Source organism: Haemaphysalis longicornis, unplaced genomic scaffold (genome assembly GCF_048455015.1).
Source record: "Haemaphysalis longicornis isolate Haplotype H1 unplaced genomic scaffold, Haemaphysalis longicornis Haplotype H1 scaffold_6, whole genome shotgun sequence".
NCBI lineage: Eukaryota > Metazoa > Arthropoda > Arachnida > Ixodida > Ixodidae > Haemaphysalis > Haemaphysalis longicornis.
Genome location: NW_027526407.1, coordinates 30,700,045 through 30,718,350, shown reverse-complemented (window position 1 = coordinate 30,718,350; position 18,306 = coordinate 30,700,045). Strand labels below are relative to the sequence as shown.

Sequence of the window (18,306 nt, the reverse complement as noted above, 5' to 3'; positions counted from 1 at the left end):
CACGCTGCAAACCACGTTTCGCGTCGGGAAAGGCGCTGCCCGCGCGGCGGAGTGCAACCTCAAATATGGCGTCATCGCCGCCGCGCAGGTAGCGCCGCCGGGCGGCCTAAAGCCCTGTGAATACACCCTATAGCGTCACTCCACTGTCAAGGGATCGTTTTGCAATGTAGATGCTGCATTTATCATTTATGCTTTCCAAGTAGTGAAGTTCAGGGCGAGAGCTAGGCTAACCGCAGTGGTTTTAGCCACCGCTGCACATGAAACTAGGAGGACATCTAAGCTTGGTTGGCTAATTATATGGGCATGAAAAGTTGTGCGGCGGAGTTTTGCTCCGTTCCAGAGAAAAGGACAGCGTCAAAGTTTAAAAGTGTTTATCCTGTGGCCTGATATAACAATTCGGTTTTTTATAAGACAGACAGGAGGAGGGGCGCGGGAGGAAGGTAGGAAAATATTTGTTGAGTAAGATTTATTGAAAGTGTAGGCAAGGTTGATAAAGAGATGGTAGACCCTATAAGGTGGACGGAATCCCCGGGCCCCGAGCTCACGATGATTTAGAGGTGTCAAGCTAATCAGAGCAGCCTCTCATGTATTGATATACGTTGAATATATTATCTTTGAGTTGTTCAACCCTGAGGAAATCCTTTGATATGACTAGTTTCGCTGAAGAGAGTGGGTGTTTCGCTGTCTTTAGGATGCCGGACATTTCCTACCAAGCATCTTCGCCAATCTACGTAGATTCGTGGATAAGAGTGTTGGCTTTGTGACGCTCGTTAATTGGTTAGTCACAACTTAAGGTGGGTCCACGCAGAGCTTGGAGGAAAAGAGACACACTGAGGCGGGCGAAAAACATTAACAATTAGTTTAATGCTGTGCCTCAGTGTTGCCGGCTTCCTCACCAGGTTGGACGGAATCGTTCGGGTTGCAGGGGTGGTCAGTCGTCGACGGGACGCCGACGGCCCAAGTGGGTCTCGGGGCCCGGAGATGGCGGCAGTGTGGGACCGGTGGCTCGGCGACCTCGAGCTGTACGCCGCGGTCAGGAAAGGGAAGCTGGGAGGGACCGGTAGCTCGACGGGCTCGAGAAGTAGACCGGGGCAGGAAACGCTGGCAGCATGCGTGCTCTTGGGAGGGACGCGCTTTCGGATTGCTCCTACGGCTGCGTGCGGATAGCAAGACCGTCGCCCCAAATCTGGCCTGATCCTCTTCATTCGCTCCTCTTTATCTTCTCCCCCTCCTACGTCCGAGCAGCGGCGCGGAAAAGGGGGAGAAGGGCCGGCTTTAAGCTGCGGTGGATGACACGAATGTCTGCACCCGCCAAGGGCGCGTCGAGCAGGGGGGAAGCCTGGCTCTCCCCGAGTCAAAATGAAACCTTATGTCCTTAGCCAAGCGGCCGCGCGTTGCCACGGGAAAACTTCCTCCGGTCAAAGTTCCTCCATCTGGTTCGGAGTAGCCGGGGCACACACACGACCGTCACATCCGCCCTCTCTGGGAGAAGAGTTTTGCCACTGCAAAAGTCTTGAATCGCAGCCGTGTAGGCATACACATTATACGAACCGCAAAGTCCAGTCGTGGAGCACGGCACAGTTTGCAGGTCGGGCAATAAAGACACAGGGGAAGAGGCGCCACTAAAGCACATAACAAGGCGCATTGTCGCCTCTATAAACTTGACCCTAGCGATCGTCGCAAAAACTTCAACTGTACAAGTACAAAAAAAAATTAAACAAAAAGTACGGGTTGTGGAAGCTCGCGTTTTTGTCCCAGAAGCATCACCCACCATCGCGTGTTAGGGAGGGTATGGTGCAGCACCCATGCTTCGCAAGGCATAATCGTGGAATGGCTGAGGGCGGCCGCCTACCGCGGCTGGAAGGAACGATTGGATGGAATCGATCACAGCTTTGGGCGGCATGTCCCCGAACGGGCTCGCCGTTGGGCTACTGCATTCATGGGACGGGGGTCGTGGCCTGTCCATGTCAGCCATCGTTACCGGCTGTTCCTCATTTCCGGTTTCACACACAGCAATTCTGAGTTCCTTTACATTCACAATTTTCTCTTTCATTTGAATTCCACGGATTCTGTACGTGCCGTCAGAGAGCTTCTCGACCACGTGGAACGGACCCTTCCATTTCGGCGAAAGTTTTTTGGTCAGTCCGGGTGTCCGGAATTCTACCTTCCCGAAAACTCTGTAGCCTACCTCGAAACAGCTGGGTTGGCCTTTTAGGTCAGAGCGCGCCTTTCTCTTTTCTGCTGTTTTGATGAGAGCGTCGGCCGCCAGCCGGTGTGATATCAAGAGACGTTGAGCCAGTTCCGCGCAGTAGTCCTCCATGGTGTTGTATTGAACCTTAGCCGCTTCATCGTCGACGCTCGGCGTCATTGCATCGCGCCCGTGAAGGAGGAAAAAGGGGGTTTTGTTGGTGCCTTCATGAACCGCGCTGTCGTAAGCGAACATCGCGAAAGAACGCCACTGATTCCAATCTCGTTGGTCATGAGCGACAAAATGAGACAACGCACCAACGTTTGGTTCAGCCTTTCTACGGGGCCGTTACATTCAGGATGATACGCGGTCGTTTGTAGCTTCTTTATACCTAGGAGATCGTAGACAATTTCATGACCCGGGAGACAAAGTTTGTACCCTTCTCGATCAGCAGCTGTTCAGGCACACCATGTCGCAGTAATACCTTTTCTACAAATGCTCTCGTAACCGTTTCTGCTTTCTGGTCAAATAAAGGAACAACTTCCCCGTAGCGGCTCCAATGGTGCACGAAGACCAATATGTACTTGCTCCCCGCTGAGGTAGTCGGCAGTGGACCCCCTATGTCCATCGCCGTGCGCTGAAATGGGGTGCTAAGCCTCTCAAACACCTAGAAAAGAGCACGCTTCAGATTCTTGGGAATTTTATGAACGGCGCAGGGGAGGCATTTGCGACAAAACTACACAACGTCTCGTCGCATCCCGGGCCACAATTACGCCCTGTTAATCCTTTGACGCGTCTTACGCGCCTCTTGGTGACCCGCTTACGGAGCATCGTGGTGAAGTCGTAACAGCTCGCCTCTCATGGAGGCCGGTACCACCAGACGCCCTTTAGTATCGTCTGGTTTGTCTCTGAACCGGAGTAGTCTTCTGTCATCCCCATAGTACTCTGTATCACGACTGCCAGCCTGAAGTGACTTGAGTATGGGCTGCAGCTGCGGGTCGTCGTCCTGTTCCCGCGTTATACAGGCATCTTCAACTACCGGCGCGAAACCCTCGACTACCCGACTACCCTACTCAATGTATCGGCGTTCTGATTCGCTGTCCCTGCCCTGTGAATGACTTAGAAGTCGTACCCCTGCAAGAGCAGGTTCCATCTCGCTAGCCTCGAGTTCGGGTCGCGTACGCTCATCAGCCATTTTAAGGGCTAGCAGTCATTGACAATGCGGAAGTGCCGCCCATACAGAAAACACAGGAAATGACGGACGGCCCATACTACGGCGAGGCATTCCTGTTCCGTGGCTCCATACGTCTGCTCCGCGGAGCTTAGCTGGCGACTAGCGTATGCTATCGGATGTTCCTTCCCCTCAAACTCCTGTGACAGCACCGCTCCTACAGCCACCTTCGACGCGTCTGTCGCGAGCGTGAATGGTCTACTGAAATCTGGGAACCCTAACACTGGAGCCTCGGTCAACTTCATTTTCATAGAATGGAAGGCCGTCTGCTCTACTTCACCCCAGTGTAACGGTTTCTTGGTGGTAAGTTGTGTCAACGGACGAGCCTGCGCTGCGAATTTGGGAATGTGCCGCCGATAGTAGGACAAAAGGCCCAGGAATTGCCGCTCCTTGGTCTTTGCCTTGGGCTCCGGGAACTCACGCACGCAAGGTACTTTACCCGGGTCGGGACGCACGCCTTCTGCCGATAGAATATGTCCGAGGTATTTGACTGTGGCTTAAAGAACTGGCATTTGGAAGGTTTGAGTTTAAGGCCCGCCTCCTGTATTCTCTGGAATACGTTCCGCAGGTCGGTCAGGTGGCCCTCAAATGAGCTGCTGTACACCATAATGTCATCGAAATGCACATGACAGCCCTTTCCCAACAGTCCTGCCAAGATGACGTTGGCCGGGCGTTGCCATACGGCGGCGCTGTTAACTAACCCTCTGGCAAACGTCGCCACTGGTAATGCCCCGACGGCGTGTTGAAAGCGGTCTTTCCCCTGTTATTCTCGTGCATTTCTATCTGCCAATAGCCGGAAGCCATATCCACGACTGTGAAAAATTTTGCGGAGCCTATCTCTGACAGCGTCTCAGAAATGTTCGGTAGCGGGTACGGGTCGACGCGAGCCACACGGTTTAATCGCCGTAGTTAATGACAAAACGATATGACCCGTCCGGTTTCTCGACCAGCAGCGCCGTCGCACCCCACGGAGACGTAGAATGCTCAATAATCCCCTGGTCCAGCAAATCGTTAACCTGCTTGTCCATATCGTCTCTCTTTGCATAAGGAATTCAGGTATAATACTAATAGTAATAATAATAATATATGTTTATTGCAATATACAAAGTACATTTGCGGGCCTGCCGAAGCCACAGAAGGCTTGAAGGGCAGTGCCCGGCAGTTGGCAGCACCGAGGCCAATCGCTTCGCCGGTACGGACACACAAAAAAGAGAAGAAAAAAAAAATAATATTAAAAATGTACCCTACGACAGACCCTACGATAGACAGGCGCGGCGTCGTTAGTAGGAATCCGGTGCTTTACCTCCTCGCAGTTGCCGAATATCTGTGTTTCCCGTAAAAAAGGCCAAGCTAAACTCAGAGATCAGATCCTGAATGCGGGATTTCTCGGGTTCGCTGACGTGGGAAAGGTCAAATTATTGCAGAAGTCGGCCGTGCTAAGCCTGCAAACTGCCTCCTCCACCGGCTGTTCGGTCAAGACGGCGGGAGCGAGGACCCCGACCGCTTTGTTGCGAGGTAATCTGACTTCTTCAAGCGTAGTGTTTACAATGCGCACCGGCAGCCGGCCATCTTGGGAACATCTAAGGAGTAGGCTCCGGCGAGCACAGATACATCTACTAGGTCAGTTTCTGCGACCCCCAAGCGCCCATACGCCGGTTCACAGGCGACCTTGCCTGCCAGCACACACTCGCTTAACGGTGGTAGTATGCCTTCCTCTGCAAGGCGGATTCTGGTTCTCTCCGTCGTGAGCCAATCTCGGGGAGTTTTGGTCCTGTCGACCTTACCAGCCCAATTAACAAGGGCTTTTTCGACACCGTCTAAGCTTAGTGTCCCCTTGCTCTGCAACAGGTCTATTCCCTGCTCTGATAGGCCGGCTACCGACAACATGGCTTTTTCCGTGCAAACCAAAAACCTTGCGGTGAAATGGCGATCTCCGAACGACACAGGCACTTCACACCAGGCGACCGTTTCTAAGGTATCGCCCGTGATGCCGACTAGGTTCGCTCTCTGTTCTACCCGCCTAAGTTTCTGCTTCCAGTCCGGCATAGCCCCATCGAGAGCGCTATATCTTAAAAGGCTGACCTTGGAACCAGTGTCCATTAGGCATTTCAACATAGCTCCATTCGAGCCGCCTTCTACAATCGGGCGTGCCTCCCCACAAATGTTTATAACAGCAGTTTGAGCGCCCCCTTTGTTTTCCGCCTCCACGCGTTTATCTCAGGAAGGGGGCCCTAAAGTTTCCCTGATTCGTCTCGGAAGCGCTTGGTTTGGGTTCCCCCCTGCTTGGGTGCCGCCGTCAGCGCGCCTGTTCTCCTTACAGTTCCTCGAAAAGTGGCAGTACTTCCCGCAGTTGTAACAGGCCCCCCGTCGCTGAGCACTCCCCCTACGGGTGTTGCAGTCACGCATTTGTTTGTTTTGAAGTTTGATGCTAGTCTCCAAAAGCCGCTCGACCCTTTCAAGGCGCGCACGCAGCTCGTCTCTCCCTGTGGAATTCCCGCACGCTGCGTACGGGCGTATGACCGCTATTCACCGCCCGTTCGTCCCTCTCCTCTCGTACGGCTGCGTCGACCGCCTCATCCCTGGTCTTGGGGTCTCGTGAGAGCGTGAACCTGTTAATCGGATCGCTGAGCCCGTTTAGAAATTGGGTTCGGAGTTGCTCGTCGAGGAGCTCTCTGCGGATTTCGCGCTTCGATTCGGGCTCGACGCCACCACGTCCGCCCATAGCCGCGTTGCCCAACGTGCGGTGCCTCGCCGCGAACGATTGCACGTCCTCAGCGTCTTTTTGACTAGCGCACATAAATTTGCGCAATTTTTCCTCACTCGGGCTCAGTGTCGAACCGCTTTTGTGCCCGTCCTTGAAGTCAGCGTAGGTTTTAGCCGCGGCCGTGGCCTGATCATGCTATGCAAAATCATATGCTGCACCGACCATCTTACAGCGTCAATGCCTACCAACTGCGCGTCAGACCACCCGCCCAGACGTCCCACTGCCTCCAGGACATGCAAAATGTCACAGATGTTCACCATGTGTCCGTCTCCCGTGAAGGAAGGATCCATCCCACCGCTGCCACTATGTGTAACGCTCGTTAATTGGTGTCACAACTTATATTAAGGTGGGTCAACGCAGAGCTTGGAGTAAATGAGACACACTGAGGCGGGCGAAAAACATTAACAATTAGTGCCTCAGTGGGGTGCCTCAGTGTTGCCGGCTTCCTCACCAGGTTGGACGGAATCGTTCGGGTTGCAGGGGTTGTGAATCGTCGACGGGACGCCGACGGCCCAAGTGGGTCTCGGGGCCCGGAGATGGCGGCAGTGTGGGGCCGGTGGCTCGGCGACCTCGAGCTGTAGGCCGCGGTCAGGAAGGAAAAGCTGGGCGGGACCGGTAGCTCGGCGAGCTCGGGCTCTTGGGAGGGACGCGCTTTCGGATTGCTCCTACGGCTGCTTGCGGATAGCAAGACGGTCACCGCAAAGCTGGCCTGATCCTCTCCATTCGCTCCTCTTTATCTCCTTTCCCTCCCACTTCTGAGCAGCGGCGGGGAAAAGGGGGAGATGGGCCTGCTTCAAGCGGCGGTGGAAGACGCGGCTGTCTGCACCCGCCAAGGGAGCGTCGAGCAGGGGGAAGCCTGGCTCGCCCCGAGGCAAAACGGAACCTTATGTCTTTAGCGAAGCGGCCGCGCGTTCCCTCGGGAAAACGTACTGCGGCGAAAGTTGCTCCATCTATCTGGTTTGGAGTAGCCGGGGCACACACACGACCGTCACAGCTTGCACCCTGAGCAGATTTTCCTAACCTTAAGCAATGAGATGCTTATGTTGGTATAGGGAAGGATGGTGTTACTATGCGTAGGATTAGGAGATGTGTTTTGTAATTTTAGGGTGAGTCCATTCGCCGGAGCTTCGCCACGCCTCCCACGGCCACCGTTTCTGGTTTCTTCCCTTCGCATTAAAACTCATTACCACGGTTGGTTACAGCGTGCGTATCGGGTCTCAGGGCCCGCGGTGTCACCAATATTGTCACCAAGAATACCCAAGGTGCCCCGTGCAGGGGTTCTAAGTGGTCGCACGGATTGGGTTGGTGAAGAACACAGACAGTGAGATATCCAGGATGCTTGAGAGCAACAGGCAACTCTACGTTTTCTGGTTGAGAAAAGCTCAACTCCTGATTCAGTTACTTGACTGGAAAGGGTTCTCGATCGCAAGTGACAAACAAACGTATTTTTTTGTACTCTAGGGACCTTGTCCGGCTTCGCAGGTCACTTTTGTTCACTGAGTAAAATGGTACTAAATTTTTGGTTTTCTTTTTCGGTACAGGAAAGACTAATGATAGAGTGAACGCACTGGAAGAGATGATATTTTTTGCCATATTACCGATTTAACGTATACATGCTTATAGATACTGAATGTATTATCGAAAGCCTTCAGCAATTGCATATAATGCTGCAACTTCACAAAACGTTTTTATATTAGTACCTGTAAGTGATTATGCGCGTATTGGAAGAGACAGAAACATACCGTATTGAAATGAATATCAATAATATAAAGCGTATTTCCGTTCACACCCCCAAGGGGCTTTCTCCAATGTCTGAAACTTTAAAAAACTTCGAGGATGACAGGTATAGAATCACGACAGAAAAATCTGCATGCTGTCACAGCACACTGAGCAATGCGGCTAAACGGAGCATGTGGTTGAAAAACACAACGAAGAAGAATCCTGTTGATTCTGCATGCTGTGCAGGATTGAACGCCTAAAAACAACTGGATAGTAATTTGTTTGGGAAAAAACCCTCTACTGAAAATTTATTAATTATTTTTTTTTCCAGTTTCTAAAAATACCTAGCATATTCTCCATGTACTACACCACTGAGGAAAATCCCGACAAATGCAGACTGTATTATATTTATCCAAGCGACACCACAAGTGACTTTCAATTGGTGCGCCTCTCCACGAGTAAGGGGTAAGTGGAGCAAGTAATTTTCGACAGGAAGAAACAGTTTATTTTGTTGAAATTCGATTCTTCTGATATGGCGTACTGATGTAGCCCAACAGTGTTTTATGATGGGCAAAGAAATCATCCTAGATGATTTTTATGAGTCTTCAATCGCCATGTCCTACACATAGAAAACATGGGCAGATATTAAACGCAGAAAAATATTCAGGAAACTTTGCTGAAGTCACCATGCGACGTGGTTTGTTTAACTGGAGTTTCTGTACACCTGACAGAATTGTAGCCAGATAAAGAACTTAGAGCAGTACGCCACTGTGTCTGCAACTCTGTTCTTTCCAGAAAATGTATTCCACCACTTAAAGGTCGAAAAAAGGGACCTTACACTCAGTAATAGGGCTGCACGGTCAATATTGGCGTACTTCTCCTTTACTTCACACTATAGTCCAAAAGCTCAAGTACCTTTTCTGCAAACAAGCCCCGCTTATTTTTGCTTTTGTTGTTGTCCAGCTAACAAAATCTTCGATGCTGCAAATCATAATTAATACATTTTTGATCCCTTGAGATGTAAAACATTGGTCTGCGTAGTAACTGCGTAGTGATCTACCAACTGTGGTATCCCTTTTTTTTCTCTATTGCATAGAAGACTAGCCAAAAATCTTTAAGGTCACACCTTATCCACAACGACGCAATGATTTCTCACACATACCTTAGAAGCCAGGCAGGCGCAAGCCCGCTTTAATGCAACCAGTCCGGAGGCTGCAATTGTGCCCCATCAACACTATATATGAGCGCACATTGTTTGCGAAATATTCCCCTAGCTCCCTAAGGTTCCTCCACATTCCAGTCAATCATGCAATACTTTCATAAGCTAAACAATCTGAAGAGAACAAAAAAAGAGAGCACACGCAAACAACGACAGGCCGAGTACATTACATAATATTGTAGACAAGAAAATACCAGAAAATTGGGTCCGCGCGATTACATTGAAGATAGGGCAAACGCACAGATCGTTCAAAAGAGATACAATCTAATGAGGTTAGTCCAAAAAGTATACCCACAACTACAAACGCAGAAGTTTCTCAGAAAACCGAGTTGATCGATCCAATTTGCTTGGCATGCCTATCGCATATCGACACCTCCATGGTATAAACATCCCAATTAAAACAAACAGGTTATAAGGTGGCTCCCTATGACACCTGGAAGACCAAAATCGGATTGATAATGGCGTGATAGTGTAAAAACACGAGTATGAAGACACCATGAGGCATACCATTGTGGATCAAGCCTCTGACGCAAGCAAGGATGTGCGTGGACGTAGCGCGGTTCGAGAATTCTTATTTCCGACATTGTGTTAAAAAGATCCCATTAATCTCAGGCATTTTTCATGTCACTTATACAGGTGCCCTGTATCTTGCTGGCTGAAAGTGCGGTGTGTTCATCCCCGTCTTGGATATCAGCGCCGCAACATTTCGCCTCAAAGTGGCCGTGGCTGCTGCGTGGGTCCCCGCTTCGCCGCAAGCAGCACTGTTGAACGTATGGGTCCTCTAGCTGAAGCGCGACATTCAATTATTATAGCGACACGTCTTGTTCGGATGAAGGGTTCGGTAAGGAAAAGAAAGTCCAAACAGTGTTCCCCACCGACAGATGACGCTAGGTGGATTAAAAAGGGTACAATATCTGTACGTGACGCCTTGCTGTAGTGCCGCAGGGCTAACGCAGATAAGAGGACTTTATAACACCCTGTCGTCGGCCGATGAACACTTCGATTCGTGCCAAGGTTCATAGTTGTCCTGGATGCTGTCATTGACCTAGTAGAACAATACTGTTCTTCAGTAAATCTGCCCTTGTGGCTTTGTTGGATGCAAAATTTCGAAGCTCATTAAGGCGGTGTTTGAACTAACGGAAGCAGTGTTCTTGAAAAAGAACTGGTCATGGTAGTGCCTGACACGTGTGGAACAGCACCGAGTTTATCTGTTATCCCTTGTGTGTAATTTTTTTCTGTATCTCCTATAGACTATTTTTCATGTATATATTTCACGCTTGCTCAATAAAATTTAGTTGGAAGTAAGCGCGTGTCCCTGTCTCATTCTATGTCCCTGTAGTTTTTGGCGCTTAAGAAGTAGTTAGGGAGCGGAAGGATTGCAGATCATCTTCTCGTTCACGTCAAAGATTCTTTAGTTGATGGGTGTTCGAGTTGGTGTTGATCGCTGGGTCGTAAGGTGGTAACACTGTCAGTGGCCTTCCGACGAGACATTCTGCTGGAGACAAAGGATATGGCTGCTCAAGTTCACTGAAACCGTAAGGTAAATGCAGACAATTCACGAAGGCCTGAACTTCTGTTAGTAGCGTAGCCAACTCTATCTGTTAACAAGCCGTCGTCCAAGCTTCTTCAATTAAACGGTTTTTACACACCGCAGGAACCTTTAGTAAACACCACCCACCAGGGAGCACTCGGGCATTGGAGTTTCCACTCAGTTGTCGATGATAAGAAGGCAAGCACGAAAGGGTTTCTAAACTTTCTATAAAGCTTCTGAAGCTCATTGGACGTCTTGACAAATGCTCCTGCTTTACTATACAGGGTGCCCCAGCTGTCATGCACCAAGATTAAAAAAAGATTAAAGGCGCAACTCGTAAAAAACCTAGTGCATAATGTTTGCAGTACTGTAGAGAAGCGGGCAGCAATTTGTTCGTTTATAAGACTTAAATAAATATTTCTAAATACTTATTTAACTCGAGAAGTACTGTGCGAATCACTAAAGTGTCAATGAGGCACTTGTAGATACGCACGAGGGCATCTAACTGCGGTATGTTCAGCGAAGAACAAATTACGTAATCGTTTATTCTGACGGATGAAGAAAACCCGAGAAATATGAAAACTACCATGTCATGGTACCTGCGCGCGCATTAGCGCGCATCGTAAAGGAATGCCCTCAAACAGTCTGCCTCTGAGTTATCCAGAATGAAATAAACAATAGAAAGAAAAAAGAAATCCCGACCGAGTTTCTACCTTTTCTGCACACTTGCCCCGCGAATCTTGTTGTTGCTGCTCCTTCCATGCATGTCATTATCAAGGTGATGCGCTGTCTCTTCGGACGAGTGACAGGCGAAGCACTTGCTTTCAATCAGCTTATTTGGGGACGCTGCTTTACAATGTGCGCGGAAGCGCCTTCACGTGGTAGTTTTCATATTAGATGCGACTGCATCTCGTTCACTCGCCTTGTCCCTGCATCCGGCGTCGGCGTTGTTGTCGGCATCCGCTCCTCCCCCATTCTCCTCGCCGCGTGAGCTGCGCTCTCCGCCGCTCACCCCCTCTCCTCTCCGATAGCGAACACTCTCTCGCGAGGGGCATTGGATTGGATTCGAATGAATTGGATTAGATTGGCTATGCTTGGCTTGGCTTGGATTGGATTGGATTTGGATTGGATTTGGATTAAAGTGGATTGTGTTGGATTGTGTTGCGTCATAGCCGCGACAGACGCAGCGTGCCCTCACCGTTATGCGCGCTATAAAACGCGGTGCCTGCGCCGCTCCGCTCCATCGTTCCAGCGCCGTTCCTCCGCTGTCCGACGTGCAACGTAAACCCCCTATGCGTCGCATCTACACAGGGGTTCCCGCGAGAGGAGGTGGAAGATTTTTTCACCGGGTTTCTTTATCAGTCAGAATAAATAAGTACGCAATTATTTCCGCGCGGAAAATACCGCAGTTAGATGCCCCTCGTGGGTACCTACAAGTGCCTCATTGACACTTTAGTGATTAGGGCAGTAATTCTTGAGTTGGATAATTATTTGGAATTAATTAGTTAAATATCAATAACGAAAAAAATACTGTCCGCTTCTTCAGATTACTGCAAACATTACGCACTAGGTTTTCTTTGAGTAACGCCATTGCTCTTTTTTAAATCTTCGTGCATGATAGCTAGGACACCCTGTATACAATGCTTGACAGAGACCACGTCGGGGTATGAAGCTGCACCGCGTGCACAGAAAACTTTCCATCGTCATGTCTGCCACTAAGTCCAAGTGAGCCCTTGGTCTAGGTGAGCCCTTGTTCAGGTGAGCCCTTGTTACAGCGCACAAAAAATGGCGACATAAGAGCGTTTCCCGCAATATGATTTGGGGTACAGCGTCCCGCAGGGCCGAATGCGGTCACCAGAAACGGAGGAGTTTGCTTAAAGCGCTCTTTGGGCAGTGACGGAAACACTTGCTCGACTGGTTTAGCTCTGGGGAGTTGACTGATGACACACCATCGTATTCTATTCTTCACATACTGCCTCGCGTGCAGAATACAAAATTGCTCCCATACATGTGTCAAAGTATATCGGCGTCCTCCATGGAAGACATTTATGTGAAATTGATGAGTTATTAATTTTCTCAGGTGAGAGTTCTTCGGTCGTAGAATTGAATGTCGAGAGCACTAACAGTCGTCAGCATTCTCTGCCCTTCCTTAAACCCTACGTAGCCCGTCATCGCCGAGAAACACTCTCAACTGCTCGATGGGACTTTGCGCGAGGGACGGTTTCAAGTTTAGATGGAGTGTGCATCAATGCTGAAGTGATTTCTTTGCTCGACGCGAAGCAAGTAGCGCTCCGCTTGTTGAACTTTTTCCACAGACCGATCCGAACCTCTGTCACTTCCTTTAGCTTCTTGACAAATCTCGTTATTTGTTCTGTTACCCGTAAAAGTATTGGCGACTGCTCAACTGTCCACAATCAATCAGCGATGGCGCCTTCAGTCTGCAAGTAGAGGCGTAGACATTACTGCTGGTAACGCCTCAATTTCATTCAAGCTTCCGTCTTCGAGGTATGTCTCCTCACTAAACTCCGACCAGAAAGCATAAGGACTGGCAAGACATCCAGGTCCATGCCACCACAACTACGACCGGCTGCGTTTGTGCGACGACGAACCTCGTGTGAGTTTCCACCCTGTGCTATCTGCTAACGTTTGGATTAGTGGCATGCGCTTTCGCACAAACGCCTTCCATGTTGTGGGATCTTTGCTTTTACAGTAAAAGGTTGCCTGTGACTCTGACCAAAATGCTGTGCCATCGATGCCGAGGTCAAAGTTCTTGACGATGTAGTCGCACATGCCCGACGCAAGCAAAGCCTACATTCATTCCAACCTAGCCATTGTGGCCTGCTTCAACGGCGCACCTCTCGTCTTCGCGAACAGTAACGTTGTGCTGAGGGCACCGGTGGGGTCGACTGTGCGGCGATAGGCTACAGCCCCGTAAGCTGACTGACTTGCGTCCGAAAAGATGGGAAGGTCTTATTTCTTTCAAGGGCCTTCTCTACCGGATGCTAAGAGCCTAGGAATCTGAAGGTCTTCTAGCATGGCGACCTCCTTGTTTCATTTAAGCAAGACAGCAGACACCTTCGGTGGTAAAGGGCCAACCCAGTCGAGGTTTTCCCTCCAGAAATCTTGTAGGAAGCTTTTCCCCACTGAAAAACATGACAAAACCAAAGGGTATCTTAGATCCTTGCCATCGCCTGAAGGACGAAGCGTTTGGGGCACTGATGCTCCTAGATGAAATGACGGATGCACTACGGCTTCAAAAAAAGGTGTCCGACTGCTTGTTCCAATGGAGTCTCAGCGCTTTAAGAGTTCTAGAGGGTGAGCAAATGGATTTTTCCGCCGAAGTTATTCCTTGCTCAACTCTTCAGCTACCACAGGGTCGTTGCTAGCCCGTTCACGAGCGTACCACCAACAAAAGAGGGCTCTTTTGTTGGTGGTACCCTTTCCGCAGATTCCTCCTTGAGGTACTCTCGATTATTCGAGTCGTATCGTTCTGCAAGCTCAGGGCATTTGCTGAGCTTTTCATCAAAGCGTGCCGACGCTTGGTTGCAACAGCGTAATTATCGGTCAGATCGACCCTCTCCTTCCATAGTAACGCGACTTCGTACCGCTTGCCGTTCTTCCAGATGTCTTCAAAATTTGTCACTTCTAAATCATTGCTCATCGCTCGTTCTACTTCGGTGTTGACTCCGCTGCATTTAAGGATCCCAGAAAGGATTCAAAAGTTTTGAGACCTTTTGATCTTCACAGGATGTCTGATGGACAACAACGTTGGTACACTGAATGATGTCGGTTGAAACAGGCAGTGGGCATTGGACGGTTATTCCTAATTTGATCTCCACCGCATTCATCTTTCTCTGCACGGCATGATTGACATGGCAACAATCCAGCGACTCCGCATTAAATGTCTCCTCTACCAAAAATATGTATGCAATTCCACCCAAGAAGAGCTGATAAGGCCGGACAAGGTTTTTCTGTTTACAACAAGGCTGCAGTTCCGAAGAATCCCGAACTCGGTGGACGAAAAACCAACATAAGCATCTGAAAATCTATGTGTGCCAATTTGTTCGGTGGGAACGTCAGAGATTAAATAAAACTCTGTTAAAATGGGGGAAACATCCACCCTCTTGCTTGTAACCTAGTCAAGCCCGCGGTTATTCTCAGGGGAGAACTACCTAAACAGTACATGCTCTACTTCTCTAGAGACATGGGAGGCAGCTTTTACCACATCGTCACCTCAAGATCAGCGCGAGCTGATTGAGAGGGCAAAAAAATGATCGGTAGCATCTTGTGGCGTAGACTGATACTAAACCTTGGAGCTCCCTGCATCTCTTTATTCACTTCCTCTAATCAGCTACTTCTTCCCGAACAAAGATCTTTCCTCTCTCTCTCTATCTCTCTCTCTGTTTGAAAAAGCGATATTGCCCACCTCGGCCTAGACATAACAGAAAAAATATTTGATAAACTCCAAATGGCATTATGTTGAGCTCGTGTAGTGCATCAGGGGTGGCAAAGGCTACATTTTATTTTTTTGACTCGTGAATTAGAATCTGCTAATACCCAGACCGGAGATCGAGGCTAGAAAAATATTTTTCTCCTTGTAGACAACACAAAGCATTATTAGTGCGATGCATTGGATATACTGTACATCCTTCCGAGTGATTTTATTCTGTGCGTGGTAACCAATGCGAAATGGAACAGACTTCTCTTTTTTTCGTACCGAGAGAACCGGGGATGACGAAGGACGCTTAGATGGACGTATATATTTGTGGTGTAGCACTTCGGCAACATTTTCGCTGATGATTTTCCGCTCAGATGAGGATACCCGGTATGGGCGGCGGCGAATAGTACGGGCTCCGTCTGGCGCAATTTGATGCGTTGGCACCGGTGTTTGATCAAGTGTAGGGCAATGGTATATATCTTTGTGCTTGTGCAGGACAATCAATAAAGAATCGGTTTGCATTTGGGAGAAGTCGGAACTGATCGTCCCTGCAAGGTCATGGTGGGTGGACTTAATTAGCGCGGGTTTGGGAAGTGGAGGAAACAGACCAAAGCAGAAGAACAAAGACCGCTTCGGAGTCTTCAGCGGTAGCGATCCTGGTGCCTTGACACAGGAGGATGGTTTTCGGCATATTGTTCATGGCGACTAGCAATGCAGACCCATGCGAGAAGCGGACAAGACAAATTTTGACAACGATTCCTTTTGAGAAAAAAGACCACTAGGAATTAGGAGCGTGTGTACATCGGGGAAATGGCCACCACAAATCGAAATTCTGGTCTCACAGCCAGGCCTAAGAACAAAAACTTCACTCGCCACCAAGTGACACAGCGGAACGTCGCGGATGCTGTCTGTAGGCTTAGTGGGGGTGATATCAATGTCCTGGTTTTGGCAGGAGACGACAGCAGATGCCGGCGAGAGGAAACCCCTCCCTAGAATGAGTTCGTGAGCGCACGCAACAATACAATAGGGCGCACAGGATGTGGTGCCGGATTCCCTATATTAAAACTCCCACTGTGCAAAATCCCGACGGCTCTAGCACAACTTGATTAGTACCAGCATTGAGGGACCAGTGTACGGGATTTTACGGGCAAGACGTTTATTAGGCGTAGCAGCCATCACAGAACACGCCGAAGGTGAAGAGGAAGACCACGAGGCAATGAGATAGAAGATGAAAGTGAGGACGACTATGAGAGGAAGATCAGATGTGGGATGGCGACCATTAGCTAACTGTAGTAGCAGTCACTCTCACTAATGTCACAAACTGCTCACATAATGAACAATCTACAGGACTGCATTAAATCCAATACCAGACTATTGTCTGATGAGTTCGTATTATACCGCAAACTTCAGTTTATACAAATGGTGCTTAACCTGGCTAATGCTTCTAAACCTTGCTAAAACAAAATTAGTGTCTTTTACTGATCAGGCCTCCCAAAATGCAGCATCTTACATATTAAAAGACAGCCCGGTGGGGAAACTTTCTGCCTATAAATACCATGGCGTGCATCTAAACGGAACTTGACATGAAATTATCGCATAACCATAACATTGCGTCTGTTAACCGTTCTCTTGGTTTCCTCAAGCGCAACTTCAGATATGTTTCCGTATGTTTATGGAAGTTGGCATATATAACGCCAATACGTCCTTCACTATAGTACGCATCGGCCATTTGGGACAATTATCAGGCATATCTAATTAATGACATGGAAGCCTTTTAAATCCGTGCTGTGCACTTCATCTTTTCTAATTTCCCAAATTATACCAGAGTAACCGCATTATTGATAGTGCTCAGATAGAAGCCTTATCGCATCGCGGTAACGTATCTCGCTTAACACCATTTCATAAACTTTAAAGGAGTACTGACACGAAATTTCTCGCTTTCAGTTTTTATGCTGTAAAGAATACCTATGGTCCCAGTAATTACGAAAATCGAACCGAAAGGCGTCAGCCACCAACATATAATTAATTATAGCACGTTTATTGCAACCACTTTCAAATTCGGTCGCCGCGCGGGAAAATGGCCGTTCGAAGGAGAGCCTGCAAGCGGACTGCCTGACGTCACGGTCTCCGTGACGTCGGACCGTGACGTCATGGTCTCCGTGACGTCAGGGACGTTCGCTGCATCGTCTGCTACGGATTGCACGCGGTTCACACTAAAGCGCTGGACACATGTACGATTTGTACACTCGATTCGCATGCGACTGATCGTTACGACTGTCACCACGACTAGTCGTACGCGTGAATTTGAGACACATGACCCGATGCGTGCATGCGATGCGTCGTCGGCGTCGCTCCGCCCACCGTTTTTGCTCCATGGTCAACTACGACTATCGCTGAGCTGAATTTGTAGATCCCGCGCGTTTAATCGCAAAAAATGGATAAAGCAGGCAATCGTGAAGCGTTTCCTGCCTTCGGAAACAGTTCGCGCACACGCCGGCCGCGCCTGCCAGCTCGGACACTCAGCGGCTCGATCCGGCGCAGACCACGGTAGCAAGACGGTAGCAACCGCTTGTCGCTGCTCTTCTGAATCAATCTGATCGTTAAAATGAAGTTCCACATGCGAGAAAGTAGGTGTTAGTGTGGTGAAAAATTGTGCTTGGGATTGTTATCAGGGCTTATTTTAAAAGCGGCGATCAGATATCTGCCGCGATGCAAGCGTATACGCTGACCGGCCCCCCGCGGCGCGCGGCGGGCGGTGCGCCGACCGGTCGAGAGATGGCAATACCTGCGCGGAAACGTGAAGTGCGCACTTCGCAAGCCTTGCTCACAGCGGTACCGCAGCCAAGCCAAACCTCCTATCGAAGCGAGACCGCCCACAACAACAGCGCAGGCTATCGCTTCCGGTTCCGGAAACAACTGTATGACGTCATGCTGAATCGGCCGCAAAATCGCGGATAGCCTGACGTCACACCCTAAGCGATTTCGCTAGTGCTGCCGATTTGTAATAGTTCGCGGCCAGGGCAATTAAAATCGATTTTTGATGCGTTTCCAGCCGCGGATCGCTCCAAAAATTTCTGTGGGTAATCTGTACAAACTACTGAAGCCAATTATATCGTTATTTAGGCCTCTAAATTTGGTGTCAGTACTCCTTTAATATCATGTGCCCCTTCATTACGACTACATCTGTGAACCCACAGCCATTTTTCACATCGGGAA

The 18,306-nt window shown here is 49.3% G+C and overlaps 1 protein-coding gene across 3 annotated transcripts in view; it reads left to right on the top strand.

Moving 5' to 3' along the window:
- LOC144141457 (uncharacterized) overlaps positions 1-18,306 on the top strand; it is a 100,077-nt gene that overhangs the window by 18,283 nt on the left and 63,488 nt on the right. For all 3 annotated transcript variants that reach the window (XR_013316612.1, XM_077673012.1, XM_077673011.1), the window contains exon 3: positions 8,234-8,367. Coding sequence is in view for 1 of the 3 variants with exons in the window: in XM_077673011.1 (XP_077529137.1) it covers positions 8,261-8,367 (107 nt within the window). In the remaining 2 variants the exon portion in view is untranslated. The remainder of the gene's footprint in view (positions 1-8,233; positions 8,368-18,306) is intronic.